The sequence below is a fragment of the Acinonyx jubatus genome, chromosome D1 (genome assembly GCF_027475565.1).
Source record: "Acinonyx jubatus isolate Ajub_Pintada_27869175 chromosome D1, VMU_Ajub_asm_v1.0, whole genome shotgun sequence".
Classification (NCBI taxonomy): Eukaryota; Metazoa; Chordata; class Mammalia; order Carnivora; family Felidae; genus Acinonyx; species Acinonyx jubatus.
The window spans coordinates 9470939-9491926 of record NC_069390.1 but is presented as its reverse complement, the minus strand read 5'-3'; the positions used below and the strand labels follow the sequence as shown (position 1 = coordinate 9491926).

The 20988-nt window shown below is 53.5% G+C and overlaps 3 protein-coding genes and 1 long non-coding RNA gene across 8 annotated transcripts in view; 1 reads left to right on the top strand and 3 right to left on the bottom strand.

Moving 5' to 3' along the window:
- The window catches only part of LOC128311749 (uncharacterized), an 11563-nt gene extending 8923 nt beyond the window's left edge, over window positions 1-2640 (bottom strand). For both annotated transcript variants that reach the window (XR_008290295.1, XR_008290294.1), the window contains exons 1-2: window positions 2049-2640; window positions 1115-1205 (exon numbers count right to left, since the gene is read on the bottom strand). This is a non-coding gene — a long non-coding RNA (uncharacterized LOC128311749). The remainder of the gene's footprint in view (window positions 1-1114; window positions 1206-2048) is intronic.
- Window positions 1-3229, bottom strand: part of RAB3IL1 (RAB3A interacting protein like 1) — a 42322-nt gene extending 39093 nt beyond the window's left edge. Inside the window, exon 1 of the mRNA XM_053203060.1 lies at window positions 2647-3229. Within this exon, the coding sequence (XP_053059035.1) occupies window positions 2647-2768 (122 nt within the window). The 5' untranslated portion in view covers window positions 2769-3229. The remainder of the gene's footprint in view (window positions 1-2646) is intronic.
- BEST1 (bestrophin 1) lies at window positions 652-19666 on the top strand. Of its 4 annotated transcripts, none has more exons than XM_053203056.1 (10): window positions 6127-6530; window positions 7559-7731; window positions 9121-9215; window positions 9689-9922; window positions 10494-10648; window positions 11007-11084; window positions 11593-11745; window positions 13327-13856; window positions 16090-16734; window positions 17676-19666. In XM_053203056.1, the coding sequence occupies exons 2-10, from the start codon at window positions 7580-7582 to the stop codon at window positions 17692-17694; spliced, it is 2061 nt and encodes a 686-aa protein (XP_053059031.1). In that variant the 5' UTR covers window positions 6127-6530; window positions 7559-7579; the 3' UTR covers window positions 17695-19666. The 4 variants fall into 4 exon arrangements, with proteins under 4 accessions (XP_053059032.1, XP_053059031.1, XP_053059033.1 ...); XM_027045745.2 differs by lacking the exon at window positions 6127-6530 and having other exon boundaries at window positions 6664-7731; window positions 13327-13407; window positions 13705-13856; XM_053203057.1 differs by lacking the exons at window positions 6127-6530; window positions 7559-7731 and adding an exon at window positions 652-2353.
- FTH1 (ferritin heavy chain 1) lies at window positions 18151-20988 on the bottom strand. Its single transcript, XM_027045755.2, has 4 exons — window positions 20660-20988; window positions 19002-19148; window positions 18572-18697; window positions 18151-18477 (listed from the first exon to the last, which is right to left on the bottom strand). The coding sequence occupies exons 1-4, from the start codon at window positions 20771-20773 to the stop codon at window positions 18313-18315; spliced, it is 552 nt and encodes a 183-aa protein (XP_026901556.1). The 5' UTR covers window positions 20774-20988; the 3' UTR covers window positions 18151-18312.

Genomic DNA, 20988 nt, shown 5'->3' with positions numbered 1-20988 from the left:
GAGCCCGACGTGGGGCTCAAACTCATGAACTGTGAGATCATAACCTGAGCTGAAGTGGGACGCTTAACCAGTTGAGCCACACAGGCACCCCTAAAAACAAACAAACAAACAAAAAAAACCCTTTTGTGCATCAAAGAACATTCTCAAGAAGGTGAAAAAACAAACCAAAGAATGGGGAAAAATAGTTGTGAATCATATATATCTTGTAAGAGTCTAGCATCCAGAATATACAAAGAACTCTTACAACTCAAACAATAGGAATACAATCCAATTAAAAGATGGGCAAAGGACTTGGATAGACATTTCTCCAATGAAGACGTGCAAATAACCAATAGGCACATGAGAGGTTCAACATCATTTGTCATGAGGGAAATGCGAGTCAAAACCACAAGGAGACACCACTAAGATAGCATGGTTTTGTTTTTGTTTTTGTTTTGTTTTGTTTTTTGTTTTTAAGGAAAATAACAAGATGGAGAAACAGGAATCTGTCAGGCAGTGCTGGTAAGAATGTAGAATAGTATAGCCACTGTGGAAAACAGGCAGCTCCTTGAGAAGTTAGCCAAAGAATTACCATGTGATCCAACAATTTCACTCCTAGGTGTATGCCCCAACGTTTAAAGAACGTTTAAAGAAAACGTTTAAAGAAACGTTTAAAGAAAAACATGTCTATAAATATACATAGTAGATTAAAAAAAAATGGAAACAATCCAGATGTCCATCAACCAAGGAAGGAATAAACAAACTGGGGTATATCCATACAGTGGAATATTATTCAACCCAGAAAGGAATAAAGCACCAACATGTGCTATAATGTGGCTGAACCTTGAAAACATTAGGCCAAGGGAAAGAAGCCAGACATAAAAGGACAAACGTTCTTTGATTCCATTTATATGAAATGTCAAGAAAAGGCAAAGCCATAGAGACAGAAGTAGATTGATGGTTACCAGGGATGGGAGAAAGGGGTGAATGGGGAGTGACTGCGTAATAGGTACCGAGTTTCCATCCGGGTGACGAAAATGTTCTAGAATTAGTGCCGATGGTTGGATGAAGTAAAAGCCACTGAACTAATTGTACATGGAAAACGGTTAAAATCGTGACTTTATGTGCATTTTACCTCGATGTTAAAAGACAGGAAGGAAATACATCAAAAATGATAATCTTCGGCGATGTTGGTTTTCTTCACCGCGCTGCATTTTCCTAGCTGCCTACAATAAACATGCGGTGCCAGAATAAACTTGAATCGCTCCTGTTGCTGTGTGAAACAAGGCTGTCCAACTGTCAGGTGCACACAGACCCCCCGGGGGATCTTGTTAAAGTGCAGATTCTGATCGGGCACGCTAGGGTGGGACCTGAGAGTCTGCATTCCCAGCAAGCTTCCCCCGACCTCCCCTGGAGCAGCCAGGCTCCTGAAATCAGCAGCCCAAGCAGCAGATGAAGCAGGTGCACCGCAGCGGAGATGCCCACACAGAGGAGACTCTTGCTTCTGGATGCCCTCCCCCCCACCCCCCCGCCCCGGGGCCTATGCAGTGTAGGACCCACTGAGGTTTATCCGAAATTCAGATGTAACTGACTGCCCTCTGTTTTTATTTGCTAACTCTGAAACCCCAGGCTGCGGTGGAGAAGAAGGGTTGAAGCTGTGGTTGTCCAGGCAACCTGGGGCTGAGACACTTCAAGGCCACTCAAGGCGGCTTGCTGGGTGGTCCCGTCGACCTAACAGATAGCCACCAACACGGCTTACTCCTCAGCTGGCCCGCCCGTCTGCCATCCTCCCCACTGCCCTTGGGTCTGTTTCACCCACCTGGCCCCCTCCTGGGGAAGACTGCCCTGGAAACTGGCACACAGACTCCCACCTGATCTGGCCGCCTGGTCCAGCCGCCCACAGAGCAGAGGAGTCCCCTCCAGGACACCGCTGCCAGGCAGCCTGACCCGCCGACCAACCCGGGGTCCGTAACCGAGGGCCAGGAGGCAGTCTGCAACAGCCTTGAGACTCGGGCGTGAGTGGAGGCTCGGACGAGGTACTTCGCTTCTCTCTGGGCCTTGACACCTACCTGTAACAGGTGGATAACACTTCCTGTTCCCCAGTTCTGATGATGAGATGAAACCATTTCGAAATAGCGCTCTGTGCACTGCCTGGCACCCAGTAAACGCTCAAGATATCGAGGAAACCATAGCTTCTTCTCTTCCCCTCCCACAATGCCCAGCACGGGGCTAAGCACAGCTGACATTCAGCACGCACCCGTGGGAGCTGAACAGCAGGAACGTCCCGGAACAGTGAAGGGACGCACTGCTCTGACCTGGACAGGTGGCCTCCTCACACCCTCCCAGCTCTGCCTCTAATTCTTTGTGACTTGAGGTAAGTCCATTCCTTTCTCTACGCTTTGGTGTCCTTATCCACCAAGTAAGTGGGTGGATGAGCAGCCATCTGTGTTCTCTCACAGCCGTTAATGTGCCCATTCCACAGATCAGGAAGCCTGAGGCTACTGACTCGCATGTAGTGAAGGTGTGACAGCACCCAGGTCTTCTTAAACCCCGTGGGGTTCTTCGGGAGAAGCCTGGCCTGGGGTTCTCCCCCACCTCCTCACCTGCCCATTAGCCCCAGCTCTAAGCTGGTGGGGAAGGGGGTTGTGGATGGGGTCTGCGCCTCACCTGGCTGGCCTCAGTGGGGCAGAGTCCATGGGGACAGGGCCGCTCGGAGATCCCAGCGTTCTCCGCGAGGCTGTGGTGAATCCTCTTGCCTTTCGTATCCAGCTGGGCTGGCTCCAGACCATTCGATGCTATTCCATTGTCATTGGCAGGACTGGGCTTGGTGAAGCTGGGCCCGGCGTGTCCCAGCGTGTCCCAGCCTCTCCCCGACCCGTTGTCTTTCTACAGGACCTGGAGCTCATGTGTTCGTCTCTAGGGATGTTGAGTCTACCCAGCCCTTCAGGGATCGGGGCTGCTGGCCCCAGTGTAGAGATGTTGTTATCTGTATTACTTACAGGCCCCAGGCTGGTAGGGTCCCTCCCCTCCTCTGACCAGATATGCCCAGCCCCCTCCTTTTTCTCTCTTGGCTTCTGCCCTGTTCTTTCTGTGATTGGCCCAAGAGAGGGGTGTGGGCCGGCAAGTACTCTACACAGAGCCGGGAGGCAGCATCCAGGGCTGGTTGGGCCACCCCAGGGCCTCCTGCCCACTGCCCCCCAGCCAAGCTGGGTCCTCTGCTTCCTGCCCAGCTGGGGCAGGCCTGGAAGGGCACAGTGGCAGGCCCTCTGTGAAGCTCCTGTTGCCATGGTGATTCTAGATGAAAAGACCATAGCATTCTGTCCCCGGAACCTCCCCCCATCTTCCCAGCTCTGCTTTGTCTGCCTCCGGAGATGGCTCTCCGCTGGTGGCCTCGAGAGCTATGGCTCTGCTGCGGTCAGCGTCTCTTCTGTGCGTCTCCTAACCCCCTGGACCTCCCTTTAACCCCAACAGAGACCACTACCCTAAGAGTAAGCCTCTGGCCCCACCCCCACCCCCGAAACTGACATCCACTAGAGAGGTGATGGCGGGTCATGAAAAAGCCACAGGATTCAAAATGAAAAGACCCAGATTTCAGCCCCAGACTAGCCTTTTATAGCTGTGTGGCCCTGGACACAACAGGCCTTGAGCTTCAGGGTCCTCCTCTGTAAAATGTAGATAATAATACCCTACCGAACTGTCCCTCAGAAATGCCTCCGTGACTTTGCATGGACTTTCCCTTATATGTAATACCCCTCCGTCCTTCTCAGCTCCGGCGAACTCCTACCCATGCCTCAGGACCCGGCTGAAATGATCCCTTCCGTGTAACAGTTTCCCTGACCTCTGTGTCCCTGACACAGATACGAGGACTTGCCATTTTGTGTTAAAGTTATTGAAGAGTTTCCTTCGTTTTTATTTGACTACGAATTTTTGGACGCAGGAGGAATCGGATGGGGCTTAATTCCGGCATCAGAAATGGTTTGTTGGAGGACTACTTTGTGGAACAGAAAACAGAAAAGGATGACCCTGACTGGGGTGGACTCCATCCTTGCAGGGGTCAACCCTGGGGCCCTTTGTCGAAGCACAGCGTGGGTCGATCAGTGCTTGCTGTAGCCTCTCTGTGTGCCTGAGATGCAGGCTTGGGGACATTTTCATGGCTGGGAGCCACTGGAAAAGACCCCGACTTATGCCTGGGGTCTACCTGTCTTAGCACTGGGCTGGGGCCAGGAGCAGCCTCTCACCGGGTGTGTCTGTGGATATCCTGGGGCCTCTGGGAGGGGAAGGAGGGGGGGCACAGCACCGTCAGCTGGTCCTGGTAGGACTTTTGGGATATCGGCAAGGAACCTGAAGTTCAGGGGAGAGAGAGAGCTCCGGTTGCCACGGTGTCTTCCGACTCTCTTTCATGGCTCTACAGCTGCTGGTCAGGGCGAAGGAGAAGAAGGAGCCTCCAGGGCCAGCTCCAGGGTCCCTACAGACGGCTCATCAGCCAACAGGGCTTCCGTGGCCGGAGCCAGCGAGTCAGGGGCGCCCTCCAGTGGTCATTAAAGGGGAAGCAGGAACCTGAGCGCGCAAAAAGGGAAGTGTTTCATTCACTCCTTCAGCTAACGTTAAGTGAGCATGCCCGCGCCAGACGGGTGCTAGGCACATGTTTCAGTTCTAACTAAAAATATATTGAGCATCTGCTAAGTGGAGAGCTCTCCCTGGAGTGTAGATATTTCTGGGTGGGGGGAGACGGAATGCAAGGTAGGGAATTAACCCTTCCAGCAGTGATTCTCAACCCACGTTGTCCATTGGCCTTGCCTGAGGAACTTGAGAAAACATGAGGGTCTGGGGCCCGTCCACCCAACCGAATCTGCAGGGGTGGGGGCGGACGCACCAGGGGCCGGCAGCCGGGCACGAGAACCACTGGTTTGACTGAATCATCACCCATCGTTCTCATTGCTGAGGTAGTGCTATTGTCCCATTTTCCAGACGAGGACGCTGAGGCTCAAGGGAAGGACAGCGATGGGAAAGATGTTTCCCACTGCACAGGCAGCATGTAGCAAATCGTCCTCGAAGAGACCCGCCCCCCCCCAACTGCAATGGCCTTGTTGTTTGCTGTGATTAGAAAAATACGCAAGGGGGTTGTGAAACGGTAAGTTTTCCCCGTAGGCGGGGAATTACAAAGGCGAAAGTGGTGCGCACAAAAGTCACCTGCAATCTCAGCATTGTGAACACTTAGGAGTATGTCAGAGAGAGGGAAAGAGAGACCAGGGAGAAAGGGATGGAGGGAGGAGAGGGGGGAGGGAGGGAAGGCGTGGATTGATTTTAAGGCTCGAGGTCATTTTGTAAACCAGGGCTTCCGAAAGTGCGATCTTCAGACCGTGGGCCAGCAGCGCTCGTTAGAAATGCAGCCCGCCCCTCCCCCACGACCCCCAACCCGGTCGCAGAATCAGACTCTGGAGCAAGATCCCGAGAAGCTGCATGTTTCGTATACATTCCAGACCCTTCCTATGGCCACTCGCTGAAGACCAAAAGCCCCTGGGGCTTCCAGCTTTCACAAGAGGAGCCTGTCCTGGACAGCCATCACTTCCAGGGGCTTAGGGCCCTTGCGTATAGACTGATGTATTAAACTGTTTGGAAGCAGGTGCTGAGACGTTAACCAGCCGCCCTTGGGGACCTGGGTACATACCCCCATTTTGCGTGGGCTGGCTAAAAGCCAGCAACAAAAACACCGAGGCTGCTGCGTCATCCTTCACCAGGCCCAGCCCCCACACAGCAGCCTCCTACCCCCGCCTTCTTCCGTAGCTATGAACCAACCCACTAACTGGATTCTGCCAGCCAATCACAGCCCGAAAAACCTATGATGTCACCATCAGCCAATCAGAGCTCCTCACCAGCATAGGAAGACCAATGTCACTCTTAAAAAGGTGATGAGGCCTAAAGCGAGGCCATCCTTTTTGGATAGGGACACTGAGGCCTAGGGAGACGCAGAGGCCCACTGGGGTCAGCCACACGGGTGGCAGAGCCAGGACTGGAAGCCAGGACTTCTGACCATGGTCCAGTGTTCTTTCCACTGCCCTCCGTGCTGCCCAAACCCCGAAGGGCCTGGGCCGGGGCTCCCTCTCTCGTGTAGCTCTTGGCACCGGAGATGAGGACCAGGGCCCCGGCCCCACTCCCCACAGCTCTCCCTGCAAGACCTCAGCCGTCAGAAACAGATCCTTCAGTCTCTGGATTTGAGGGGCCAGAGAAAATGGCGGGATTGGGCCCATGGTGGAAGGGAGTTGCCCCAAATTCTAGCCCTGGTCTCAGCCCCCACAGCCCCCAGGAAGGAATTAGAGGGGCCCTGGCCAGGCTGTGCCGGCTGCTAATGTGCAGATTATGAGGAGGGGCCAAAACAAGGGCTCCTTTGTGGAGGCCCTGGATTAGGCAGTCAAGTGACCGCCTAACACACGCATGGGCAGGGCTGGTCCTGAAGCGTGGGCAGGGTCACTGGCTGCAGGACCCTCAAGAGTCCCATCGGTCCAGTGGCCAGAAATGTCGTGGCATTCCCTGAGAGGACTGGAGCTCCTCCTGTGAGTAGTGGTTGGCCCAGGCAGGGGGGGCCGGGGCTTTGAGGGCCCCTGGGGTAGATGGCTGTCCTTGCAACAGTGCGGGTGATGCGGACACATGGGCAGCACGTGTGCGCGTCCGGGGGGGGGGCACCGGTGTGTGTGTGTGTGTGTGTGTGCAAAGTCTCTGAGGTGGGAATGAGTTTGGTGTGCACAAGGCACAAGGCCACCCCAGCTGCATCAGAGCGAGTAGGGGGAGGGCAGGTGGCAGCCATTGCTTCGGGAAGTTTGTCCTGAGCACCTGCTATGAGAACACAGTGGGAGCTTCCATTCTAAGGTGGGAATAGGCAGACATCCAATTCAAGTATAACAAGAGAAATGCTATGGAGAAAAATCGATAAGATGAGGGGACAGAGAACCAGTGGCACTGGGAGGCTATCTCCAGGTAGAGTAGTTGACAGCATCCTTTCTGAGCAGACGACCCGAAGTGGGAATGAGCCACACAGTTAGATTAGGAAGAGCATCCTCCAGGCACAAGGATTAGCAAGTGGAAAGGCCCTGGGGTCACTGGTCAGTAAACATTATTTGAGCATCTCTACCAGCCAGACTCTGTTCTGGGCAGTGGGGACAGGGAAGTGGACAAGACCGACGAGGCCCCTCACCAGTCTTGGTCCAAAGTGGCTGAGGGTGCCTGGGGAGCTAGTGAACAAGATGGGCTCGGGGGACCAAGCCCAATGTGTGGACTTGGCTATTGCTGTTGTCGTTACCTCTGTCAGACAACTTGAGGGCACAGACCTATCTGTGTCTTCTCTGCCAAGGCTGTGGGCAGCTCTGGGCTCGCTTCCCTGGCTTCCCATGTCCCACAGTCAAGAAGAGCCAAAAGGGCCTCTGAGGCCACCTCGTCCCCCTCCCAGTGTCCAGACAGGAAAGCTGAGGCCCAGAGCAGGGAGGAGTCCTGGCTAAGATCACTCATGACGCCCAGACAAGCTCTGACCAAGACCCCTGCTCCCTGCCAGGCCCTCATCGGTGTCCCTCCCCTGTCTGTCTACTAGCGTGCCCCCCCGTGCTCAGTCATGACCGTCACCTACTCAAGCCAAGTGGCTAATGCCCGCTTAGGCTCCTTCTCCCGCCTGCTCCTGTGCTGGCGCGGCAGCATCTACAAGCTGATCTATGGCGAGTTCCTCATCTTCTTGCTCAGCTACTACATCATCCGTTTCATCTACAGGTGCAGGGGGACAGGCTGGGGTGGGGCCTGGGAGGGGCGCAGCTGGGGCTTGGAACAGCTAGGGGGACACTCTTACAGGACCAGAGTCCTATAAGGCTGACCTGAGCTCCTAGCCAAGCCCTGGGGGCTGGGGGCTGGGGGTTGGGAGGACATAAAAGGAGTCAGACTGGGAGGGCAGCTCACGGCAGGCCAGGAGTATCTTTCTCCCAACTCAGGGACAGGCCCGGGAACCCAGGCCTTACCTGGTCCCACTCAGCCAGCCTGTTTTCCTGAGTCCCACACAAGCTCAATCCCAGACCATACTTTTTCCCCCCTCCAATAAACATGTTTATTTAAACAATAAAATATAGGACAGATACAATCACAGAATATACGAAAGCATTCTGAGTGGAAAAAAGCACTTATGACCGAAATGGATTGAAGGGCTCTTACGTAGGGAAAGTTCTTGGATTCGTAATTACAATGCCAATAACAAAGCACATTGATTTTCTTTGGTTGTTACTAGGCCATCAAGATCCTTTTTTAAGAAAAATTAGAGTTCATTTCTGAGAGTTTTAAGTTGATAGCAAAATTGAACGGAAGGTAGAGAGTTTCCATATTCTCCCTCAAACACACACAGCCTCCCCCACTATCAACGTCCCACGGCAAAGTGGCCTATGTGTTGTAATGGATGAACCCACACGGTCACATCATTGTCACCCAAAGTTCATAGTTTACACCAAGGTCCACGCTCGGTGTTGTGCATTCTGTGGGTTTGGACAGATGCGCAATGATATGTATTCACCATTTTAGTATCATACACGGTAGTTTCACTGCCCTAAAAGTCCTCCAGGCTCCAGCTATTCAACCCTCCCCCCCCCATACATATTTTTATTAAAAATATTTTTTAATGTTTATTTATTTTTGCAAGAGCACGCACACGCACACAAGAGGGGGAGGGGCAGAGAGAGAGAAGGAGACACAGAACCCGAAGCAGGCTCTAGGCTCTGAGCTGTCAGCACCGAGCCTGATGTGGGGCTCGAACCCACGGACTGTGAGATCATGATGCGAACGGAAGTCAGCCGCCCAACCGACTGAGCCACCCAGGCGCCTCATACGCTTTTTAAACACCAAATGCTATTTGAACCTGCTTGGGATCCTTTAAAAGGGGGTCAGTGGTGCCTGAAACTAACTCCTTCCTATAGCTCACAGAAAACCTCCTGAGGGGGCCTCTTCCAGCCATGGAGCAGAGGCCCCCTTGGGGTTTGGGGTTGCCAGAGAAGGACGGGTTGGGCCAGTGAAAGGGGCAGGGACGGGTGGGGGAGCAAAGCGGCAGTCACATTCCTACCCTAGGCCTGGCTGGACGTGGTACCTGTCTCAGCCATGTCTACACATCCCCCTCCCCCCCAGGATGGCCCTCACGGAGGAACAGCAGGTGATGTTTGAGAAACTGACTCTGTATTGCGACAGCTACATCCAGCTCATCCCCATTTCCTTCGTGCTGGGTGAGCTCCCCCTTCTGAACGTCGGGGTCCCAGGGGCTGCTCCAGGCTCCAGACGGGGGACTACGAGGAACTAGCTGGTGAAGGCCACTGGAATGTCAGTGCCTCTTGGCAGTTCAGAGAAATGGGGGGACTGCCCCCAGACGGAATGAAGTTAGACATTAGGAAGGACGTCCTGCTGTTGGCACTCAAGACCCCAGTTTCTGAGGGCAGCCCTGACAGGGTCCCTGGAGCCTGTGCGCAGGAGGGGAGGGGTCTGGCAGATTTCTGGGTTAAGCGGGGGGCCTCTGGGAGCAAGAGCTTGGGGCTCTTGCGCCTTTCTGCGGCGATGGTCTTCCCCTGCTGAGTGCCTTCCAGGAGGGTTGGGGCTGGGCCCCGCTCCCATCACAAAGATGGAGAAACCAGGCGTCGCCCTTGTTTGGCTCTGGCCGCAGCCTGGGCCCTCGCCTCGCCCCCCTCCCCCTTCTCCTGCCCAGGCTTCTACGTGACGCTGGTCGTGACCCGCTGGTGGAACCAGTACGAGAACCTGCCATGGCCCGATCGCCTTATGAACCTGGTGTCGGGCTTGGTGGAGGGCAAGGACGAGCAAGGCCGGCTGCTGCGGCGCACGCTCATCCGCTACGCCAACCTGGGCAGCGTACTGATCCTGCGCAGCGTCAGCGCCGCAGTCTACAAGCGCTTTCCCAGTTCCCAGCATCTGGTGAAAGCAGGTGGGCGGGGCCGGCGGGGCTGGCGGGGCGGGGGCAGGGACGGTGGGTGGAGCCAGAGGCCTGCCTGCTGATGATTGGGTGGGGATGGGGTCGACACCTGGGTCGAATTGGGCGGGGCGGAGTCAGGTGCCCCAAGGTGGGTGGGGCGAGGCCCGGGGAACCACGCGAGGACAGGGTTTTGAGATATGGCTAAGGGACCCTTGAGGGATGAGAGAAGAGTGGGGACTGAGGGCCCGGAGTGGGGCTTTGGGAATCGGCAAGAAAGTACCGGTCTGCCTGCCTCTGTCCTTCCCCGTCCAGCTCTGCGGGTTTTTAGTCTCTGACCTTCCCTGGCCCTTACCTGAGCTGGTCCTCATTAAGAAGACAGACACTTCTCACGTGCTCAGGCCAGAACAGCACATAGTAGGCACTCAGTAATTATTTGTTGAAAGAGGATGGCAAAGAAGCTCAGAGGTCCCAATGAACTTGGCCCTAAATCCTGGGCTTCGTCAAGGCCTGGCCTGGCCACCCCTGCCAGCCCGTCCCTTCTGCAGGTTCCCCCACCCGCTGCCTTCTTAACTCCACCCCGCAGGCTTTATGACCCCCGCGGAACGCAAGCACTTAGAAAAGCTGAGCTTGCCGCACAACACGTTCTGGGTGCCCTGGGTGTGGTTTGCCAACCTGTCAATGAAGGCGTGGATCGGAGGTCGAATCCGGGACCCTGTCCTGCTCCAGAGCCTATTGAACGTGAGCTTCCCGACACAGATGGGGCTATTGCAGAGTGGGGATGGTTGTGCCCGAGGTTGCACAAAGTTTCATACAAAGAGGAGGCTTGAGGGTCTTCCCAGAACCTGCCTTGAGATTGTAGGATTTTGTCCAACAGCATTCCACAACCCACCGTGGCCCCTGGCCCTCAGTTCCCTTCCCACTTCCTCTCCAGAGTGAGCCCTGGAGATCCTGGTTCCTTTTTGACAGATGAGGAGGCTGAGGCACAAAGAGGTTAAGGGAGCTGCCCATGACCACACAGCCAGGGCTGGACCATGAGGGCTTGAGCTTGGGAGAGCACACGGTGGTCAGAACCCCAACCCTCCCTCCTGCTCCCCAGGAGATGAACGTCTTGCGTACTCAGTGTGGACTCCTGTTTGCCTATGACTGGATCAGTATCCCACTGGTGTACACACAGGTGAGGACTAGGCCAGTGAAACTGCCCATTTGGGAAACGAGGTGGGGGGGTGCTGGTAGGACTTGGAGAAACAGCCTGTCATAGGAAGGGCTCACTTAGGGGCTAAGAGGCTCCCCTGGGAGTTAGATCTGGACTTTGCGGGTCCTCTCCAGTGCCAAGTTGGAAGAGTCCGGGCTCCTGCCTGGTTCAGCCCAGCAGAGGCAGTGTGATCATCCCTATTTTATTTTATTTTTTATTTTTTTATTTATCTATTTTTTTAATACGAAATTTATTGTCAGATTGGTTTCCATACAACGCCCAGGACTCATCCCAACAGGTGCCCTCCTCAGTACCCATCACCCACCCCCCATGGACCCTCAGTTTGTCATCCGCGTTTTAGAGATCACAGAGACCCAGAGTCACTGGACTGCACAAGTCAGAGCAAGGTCTCGTTCTCCCAGCCTAGGGAGCTTCCTGACTTCAGGGCCTCCCCCAGCTCATTTCTGCTGCCACCTCCCTTTCCTCCCAGGTGGTGACCGTGGCGGTTTACAGCTTCTTCCTGGCTTGCTTGATCGGGCGGCAGTTTCTGAACCCGGCCAAGGCCTATCCTGGCCACGAGCTGGACCTCGTTGTGCCCGTTTTCACGTTCCTGCAGTTCTTTTTCTATGCTGGCTGGCTGAAGGTGAGATTCTCTGCCTCACAAGACCGGGTGAGGTCACGGCCAGGAGGTCCATGCTCAGCCAGGAAAGGAGAGTCTCAAATGTGGAAAGTGGGCTGCTGGGCCCCGCCCACCACCCTCTGGTCTCCTCCTTCCCCGTGTCTTAACATAGGAAGAAACTGAGACCCAGAGAAGGGCAGGACCCGCCAGAGGCCTGTGTCTGATCTCAGCGCTTCACCCGAGGCCTAGGACGTAGCCGGCAGGAAAGAGACAGGGAAAGCTCAGTTGTCAAACCATTAGATGTCCCCTCAAGAGAACGTTCTCCAAACATCTGTCCGGAACAAGGGAAATGTATGGACTAAGATGGCAGTAGCTGACCCCACTGGCGAGGCAACTCCTCACCGTCCCCAGTGATGAGGCTCTGGTCCCAAATTTGTCCCCTCTGCTTAGTAAAGCAAAAGCCCTGATGTTAACTACCCTAGCCCCCATCCTTTCAAGGCAGATTACACCACCTCTCCTTACTCAAGAAATCTATCCAGGGCGGGATGGGGGAAGGTGTCTCATCCCCACCCCAAGTGGCTTTTCCAGGTTTTCCTCCCACTGCATCCGGAGCTGTCCCTAACAGGAGTTCTGAACAGCACCGTTTCCTCTCCATCTCTTTATTTTTCCTCTGTTTCTTTTTTTTTTTTCTTTTTAATTTTTAACATTTATTTTTGAGAGACAGAGCAAGACAGAGCATGAGTGGGGGAGGGGCAGAGAGAAGCAGGGTCACAGAATGCAAAGCAGGCTCCAGACTCCAAGCTGTCAGCACAGAGCCCAACGCAGGGCTTGAACCCACGGACCACGAGATCATGACCTGAGTCAGACACTCAACCGACTGAGCCACCCAGGCACCCCAGATCTTTCCTCCATTTCTCACCCACCCTCTGTCTCTTCCTTTTTTCCTTTATTTTTTGGTAGCGGTGGTGATGGCACGTTGCCTCCTCCCTCCCTCCTGTGCATGGTTTGCGCGCGCGCGTACACACACACACACACACACACACACACACACACACACACACAGCTATTCCTTCCCCATCCACACCCTCAGCCCCTCAGTCATCTTCGCTTCAAACCAGATCACACCCATTTTTCTGGTTGAAATTCCCCAGCGGCTTACGGGATGTCCCTTGAACCCTTAGTGCAGCTCACCCCTACTGCAGGGCTTTGTCAGGGGACTTCACAGGTTAGTGCCAGGATTCATCCTGCCTGGGCCACCCTTTATTTGATCACAGCCTCAACGTCTCTGTTGCATTGAAAATAATGAATAAATGAGTGTTTGAAGACTGGAATGAGTAAATGAACGAACGCACAGAATTCTGGAACTCCGGGGGGCATATAGGTTTGGGAGGTACCAGTGATGACTGGTACTGAGTGACACAATGAAGGACAGCTCTTCCCTGAAGAGCTTCCCTAAAGGGAAGGACATACTGGCTCTGGAGATGGTGGTTAGGGAGGCCAGGCATCGAGGGGGGCGTGGAACTAGAAGGAACTGAAAGTTTAAGGCCAGGGAGCAGGCTGCAGGGAATCTACCTGAGGATTTCCAGAGCCTCACCTCTCCCCAAGGTGGCAGAGCAGCTCATCAACCCATTTGGAGAGGATGATGATGACTTTGAGACCAACTGGATTGTCGACAGGAGCCTGCAGGTATTTGGGGAGAGGGGGCGCCTATCCTGTGGTCCTTCCCTGAAAGGGCCAGGGAGGGGACCCCACAGGTCTGCAGGAAGGCCTCACCGTGAACTGCCCCCTCCCAGCCAACCATTCATTCACAGGATTCTCACCCCAACTTCCGAGGCTGAAGATGGGCATCAGTCTCTCCATTTCACAAGTAGGGAAACTGAGGCCCAGAGAGAGGGAAGTGACCTCTCCAAGTCATCTAGCAAATTCAAGGTCCTGCTTGGGCTGACCTTTCTGCTGGATTTTCCTTCTGTGCCTGGCAACCAGGTGTCCCTGTTGGCTGTGGACGAGATGCACCAGGACCTGCCCCCAATGGAGCGGGATATGTACTGGAATGATCCAGAACCACAACCCCCCTATACAGCTGCTTCCGCCCAGTATCGTCGACCCTCCTTTTTAGGCTCTACCTTCAACATCAGGTGAGCAGTGCCCGGGACCACTTTGGTGAGTCGAAAAGCCCAAGTGCAAGGGCCTGCCTGAAAACTTAGAATAGCGCTGGTTAATACATATCGGATGTGTGCTAAGTGCTGGGAATTCTGCTAAGCTCTTTGTATAAACTCTCTTTTTCCTCCCAATGGTTTGGTACCTCCAGTTTTCAGGTGATTAAGTCCAAGTTCAGAGAGGTTAAGTGGGTTGTCCAGCCCAAGGTCACATAGTTAGCAAGTGATACACGTGGACCAGGTGTGTCTGCTTCTATCTCCACATCCTTACCTTGTACTGTTTAGTAATTCCTAAAGCTGGAAGGGATTGTAGGTACAGCCAGTCTAAGCCCCCCACGTCCAGAGCTGGAAACAGGTCCTGAGAAAAGAAGGCACTTACTCAAGGGCAGTCAGTGGTCAGTGATGCAGTTGGGATGTCAGAGCCTGGTTCCCAGCTCTGGTCCGGAACTACGTTTCCTGATAAGCCAGGGTGTTTGGATGGGGAGTGAAAGCGGGGAGGGGGAGGAAGTGAGGGGAAGGACGGCAAGCATGTCCCCAGCAAGACGCTGGGTCATCACAGGTAACTTCTGGGTAGGCTCCGTGCTACAGAGCACAGGCCTCAGATCACCCACCGCAGCCAGCCAGACTTCCCTGCACATGGGTCCTGTTTCCCTGATTCCGTCCGAATCCCTTCTAAGCTGCAGCAGGGTCACAGTGGGCTGAAGGGCCATCCCAGACAGCCCTCTCTCCCCAGTATGAGAGTGGGGAGGACTTTATAGAGTCATCTGCATGTCAGGATCCATACCATCAAGATTTTCTTCCACAGTATTAAGCATTGTTGTCTTTTTTTTCCTTCGAGAGGCTTTTTAAAGTTTATTTATTTTTGAGAGAGAGAGAAAGAGAGTAAGCACAAGCGAGACAGGGGCAGAGAGAGAGAGAGAGAGAGAGAGAGAGAGAGAGAGAGAGAGAATCCCAAGCAGGCTCTGCACAGATGGTGGGCCCCCGATGCGGGGCTCAAACTCACAAACCATGAGATCATGACCTGAGATGAAGTCGGGTGCTTAACCAGCTGAGCCACCCAGGTGCCCCAGCACTATTGTCTTTTAAAAACCATATATCTGGGGCATCTGGGTGGCTCAGTCAGTCAAGCATCTGACTTCAGTTCAGGTCATGATCTCGCGGTTTGCGAGTTTGAGCCCCGCGTCGGGCTCTGTGCTGACAGCTCAGAGCCTTGGAGCCTGCTTCGGATTCTGTGTCTCCCTCTCTCTCTCTCTGCCCCTCCCCTGCTCGTGCTCTCTCAAAAATAAATGTTAATAAATAAATAAATTAATTAATAACATAAAAATAAAAACCAAATATCCTCTTAAGCCATAATTAGAATTAGCGAGAGTCTCTAGTAGGTGTGAGGAAGGTTTGAAAAAGTGATCACATGAAGGCTGGAGGCTTGCTCGGGTCAGAAACATTTCTGGAAGTTGCTTTTGAATTCCATGTGGTCTGTACTCTGGCAGCTGAAGGTTGGGTGGAGGACAGAGAATAGTAATACATAGACCTTGTCTGCAAGGAACACACAATTCAGTGAGGGGACTCAAACCCAAGGCCCCAACTCTGGATACAAGGTACAAAGTACCAGGTGCCTGGGGGAGACGGAACATAGAACAAGAGACCGCCTTTGGCCTGGGAGGTGGCCTCCAGTGGACCCGGAGCTGGGCCTTGAAGCGTGGGGAGAATGTGGACACGAGCGAGGGCAGGCCACACTCTGGGATAGGTGGGCTCTTTCCTGCAGAGCAAAGGCCTTGGGCTTCCAGAAAGCCAGACTTCTTTGTGGATATGCTGCTCCGCAGTTACAACCGCAAACCCCCAGCCTGCCCAGAGTCACTCCTGGGCCTCATGTGACTGACCAGACCTGGGGAGCAGTATTCTGCTTGCCTGGAGTGAGGGATGCTCACGAGAAGATGGAGATGAAGACAGAGCCCTTAAGTGCCAGGCTGGGGCGGGGGGGGAAGAAGGGGTTAGTCAACACGGGTAAGAGGGAGGCACACAACAGTGAGGGGAGCCGGGCCTGGAAGGATTCACAGGGCAGTAGAGGATGGGTCGGGAGAGAGGTGAGTCCAGGCATAGTGAGAAACACTGTGTGTCTTTGGCTTTGGGCCATAGAGAGGGAAAAGAGGAGGTGAAGGAGAAGTCAAGTCAGGCTTTGGTCTTTGTCCGCTGCTCAACCGAGTCTCCTTTACAGTCTGCATAAGGAAGACATGGGGTTTCAGGCAAATCCAGAAGACGAGGAGGACCCTCAAACTGGCATCATTGGCCGCTTCCTAGGGCTACAGTCCCACGACCACCATCCCCCCAGGACAAACTCAAAGACCAAACTACTGCGACCCAAGAAAGAAGGCCTTCTCCAAGAGGGCCAGCCCAAGAAACTCGGGAGTGCCAGACAGCACCCTAGGAACCAGGAAGGCGGCAAGCCTTGGAAGATTGAGGAAGAGGATGATGCTTTCCAGACTGCTGCACTATACGGGAGGTCAGGCTACCACAGTGCCCCCCAGACGCCCCTCAGCCACACCCCTATGGTCTTCCCACCTGGAAAGTCAGCACCCTCAGGCCTTCGCAGAGTCTCAGGCACAGACAGCGCTGTCAAAGACCAAAGCCTACAGCCTGTGACTCCTGACAGAGAGAACAGTTTTGAACTGCTCTCAGATGGCGTCGGGTCCTCGACGGAGAACCCACAATTGGGTCACATGAAGAAGAAAACCGTTGAGTTTAACCTGACTGACATGTCGGAGACCTCGGAACATCTCAGAGAATCACATTTGGACCAGTCAAGCAACATAGAGATAATACTCAGAAGTCACGGAGATCCCTACTGGGCATTGGAAGACAGGTCTGTTCTCTACCTTAACCAGGTCACTTCACCTCCTCCCCTCCCCACCAGCTTCCCTTTCTTCCACCATTTTTCCTACGGTTCCCTCACTGCCAGAGCATGCTGGACTCACACCTTGCATTGCCTTGGGGCACACACCTGGCCACCTCAGCAAGGGCCCTAGTTAAGTGCTGAGGGCTTTTGTTATTTCACCCAAGAGGCTGATACCACCAGGAAGAGTCCCACCAGGCCAGGCTTAGGTGGGCATGTTATCCCTGGAGCTCACTTTTGGAGGAGCAGACCCAAAACCATGAGGCAGAGCTAGGGACTCTAGGCTGTAACCTAGGAACTCCACTCACTACCCAGCCTCAGCTGGGTGACCGCATATGAACACTCCTCCACAACCCTCCAGTGATCCTGGAAAGTATTACACCCCTGGGAACTGGTAGATGGTCAAGGTGAGGGTGGCCAGGTCCCTTGGGGTATCTTACTGCTTTGGGGAACTCATCAGGACTTCTGAACTTCTATGTGCTCTTCATGCTGCCTCGGGGGTCCATCCAAAGCTGTCAAAACCCCAGCAGGTGTTTCCCTACATTCAGGATTTCACCCATTAGACCCACCTTACCCCACCCCCATTCATGATGTGGGAAGCGTAACTTCCTATTTCTAGATTCTCAAGCAGTTAACTTCTGGGTCAGAATACACACTTTGTGATTAAAAGCCTGAAAAGGGCTACCATCGGTTTTGTTTCTAGCCAGACAGAAACTTACGAACCACCGTGGCTTGTTTGGGAAAGGACATTAATGTAGTTGTTAGCAAGGAGATGGTTCTGTGGTCTCCTGACCCTACTCACTGATGTTGTGTAGTTCAGATGTCCCAACCTTTGCCACACTACGCAACTAGTTTTAACACTGAAGTGGAGATCTTCCGTACTCACGTTGACTTTCTCCAATTTTCTCTAGGGATGAAGCACACTCTTAGCCTGTTTCCCCGAAAGGGACACTTCACCGGCCTGGTCCTACCTGCATGTACACCAGCGGGACACTGATCCAGTCATAGCCACATAGCTGTCCACACTGAAGCATACGTTCGTATCACAGCCTGAACTAAATGGTTAGCTTAATGGGTAACAAAATCAGTAGTTTCAGGACTACTTAAGCCTTTAAGTGCCTTTTGTGCATAAAAATTGTGAAAACTAGACCCAATCACCGGAAACCTGTAATTCAAAACATCAAATTCAGCATCCGGAGTCCTTACGTCCTGTCTGAATTCCACACCCCCAACCTTGACATCTTTCCCAAACTAAAGAGTTTAATAAATACAAATCCTCCTAGGCATTTCATTTGGTTACCGTGGTTGAACTGCAGCACTCACAGATTTTGCACAGAGGACCTAGATCCAATTCTAGCCCATCTCAACTACTCAAAAGACAACAGCTGGGTACCAAATTACTTTATTTGAAGGAATGGTACAAATGAAAGAAGTTAAGTAGATGTTTTGGTACAACTTCTAGAAAAGGGAAAGGTAACCCCAACACGCATGCACTGCCTCGGTGACCAGGGAAGTCACCCGTGTGGCGATGGGAAGACAGCCTAAGGCTTAGCTCTCATTATCACTGTTTCCCAAGGTGTGCTTGTCAAAGAGATACTCTGCCATGCCGGATTCGGGAGCCCCCATCTTGCGCAGGTTGGTTACGTGGTCACCCAGTTCTTTGATGGACTTCACCTGCTCATTCAGATAATGCGTCTCAATGAAGTCACACAACTAGAAAACAGAAATGGGGAAGAACGTTATTGGTAAGCTTTCCCAGGAGAGGCAAACGGTTCCCTCCACGGGCTCCCCGGTTGTCAGTACTCACATGGGGGTCGTTTTTGTCAGTGGCCAGTTTGTGCAGTTCCAGTAGTGACTGATTCACACTCTTTTCCAAGTGTAACGCACACTCCATCGCATTCAGCCCGTTCTCCCAATCGTCACGGTCTGGTTTCTGAACGAGAGGAGGTCAGGTCAACGCACCTGCAGCCTCTACCAGCCCACAAGTCAGCAAGCACCTCAAACGTGCGCTTCACAAGGGACATCCAAGTTTCTCCTGCAACAGCTTCCAACTTAACACCCTCGCCCACTACTCTTTGCTGCCTTTAGCTTAGATGGTTAAGCCTAAAAAAAGCACAAAATCCCGAAGTTGCCTCGTTTTACCAGGGCAACTGCTAGCTTCCGAGTGATTCCTGACACCTGAGGACTGCTAGGTAGCTTACTTAGGAGGCACGGCACCTCTAGGATCTTTCGTTCACCTTGATATCCTGAAGGAAGATTCGGCCACCTCGCTGGTTCTGCAGCTTCATCAGCTTCTCAGCATGTTCCCTCTCCTCATGAGATTGGTGAAGAAAATATTTGGCAAAGTTCTTCAAAGCCACATCATCACGGTCAAAATAGTAAGACTGAAAGGGGAACATCAATGTTAGGCTAAGGAGTCCCAAGAAAGGCACTCTGCTGGCCTAAGTCTTTCTTTCTCAAAGCGCAGCAAGAAAGGGATCTGTGCTGAAGGAGACTGGGGGCAGGTTGTGTTCCTGGAATGAACACAACAGTAATTATTGTCTTTATTTTGGTCCTTGAAATTGAAAGTTTACTACAAGGAACCTTTAGACTATCATGGAATTGCCCCCAGCATGGAATTTCTTAAGGCTCTGTATTAGTGCAAAGTTCTTCTGCCCAACGTCCAATTTGATTGGAGAGGGTGTGGGAGTATTTACCCTGTACAAATAGTGCCTTCTCTCTCTACTCCCTGGTTAACCCCTGTCAGAACATGAACTTGCCAGCTTACAGCAGCCTGTAAAATTTCTAAATTTAACAAATTTCTAAAATTAACCCATTAGGGATGGTGAGCTGTGGGCAATGCTAATGTATACAAATACATTGCCAGCAGAAAGCAAAAAAAAAAAAAAAAGCAAAACAAAAACCCTGAATACAAATACGTTGCCAGCAGAAAACAAAACAAAAACAAAAAAAAACCTGATGCAGTTTTAGACACTTGCTGTATTCAGGTATTCCTCAAATGGAACGGCAGTCATGGAAATCCAGGCCTATTTTCAAATGCATCTGGAACATGTCTATTCTTGGATAATTTGCACAATCATAAGACAATTCTAAGTAAAACTCCCACCACCTCGCCTCAAAACCAGGATTTTGGAAAACGGAGCCCACTGATTGGCGCATGGGAAAATTCTTTGCCCAGTTACTGGTGGAGTACTTTATCCGAAAACCACGGGTTCAGTTAGAGGGCCACCACTCTCAGGCACCAAAAAGATAAGGAATTAAGTATCCAGGCAAAAGGACGGATGACTAAGACAACTGTGTCCTCGCAAGGGGAGATTTCCGCGCTTCGATTCAAGTGGGACCCAGAGATAAGCACAACAGAGGGGTGGCGACGGCTGCTCGAGAGTGGTCAGCCTACAGGAGATAAGCCACTTAGCACCAGACCACCCCCGCCCCTCCCGGCCGTTGCTATCCGACACCATTACCCAGCAGGCTCCGCCATACCCGAAAGGGGGGGGGGGGCGGTGGGGGTGGGGAGAGGATGGGGGCTGGACCACTTCGCCTGTTACCCAAGCCAAAGGACGACCTCAGGATCACGTGATCGACGCAGGGGAAGGGATGGAAAGGCCAAAACCACCTTCCTCGCTGCAGGATCGTACTGGTCGCAACCGTGGCCGACTCCAGGGTTTCAGCAAACCAGGCTCTCTTTAAATATAGAGGAAGTGCGCAGAGGCGGCCCTGCCAGGGGACCCTCGGAAAGGGCGAACTCGCCAGAACGTCTGCGCAAGTCCCGGGAGACCTCGAGCAACGTCCATTTTCTTGCAGGGCGCGCGCGGAGGCGGGAGAGGCCGCCCGTTAGCCACACCCCCGCCCCGCCCCGCCGCCCGCGGCCCGGAGAAGCCGCGCCCGCGCTCACCATGGACAGGTAGACGTAGGAGGCGTAGAGCTCCAGGTTGATCTGGCGGTTGATGGCGGCCTCCGAGTCCTGGTGGTAGTTCTGGCGCACCTGCGAGGGGGACGCGGTCGTCATGGCGGCGGCTGAGGAGAGGCGGCGGCGGCGGGCGGTGGCGGCGCTGGAGCGGCGGCGGGAGCCTTGGGGCGGTCCGAGGGCGCTGTGAGGAGATGGCGGAGGGCTGGCTCTGGGCGGCCGGCCGGAGGGGGGGTGGTCGAGCGCCGGGTTCCGTCCAAGCACTGTTGAAGCAGGAAACCGCGGCGACTCTCGGCAGACTGTGGCGCAGATGGCCG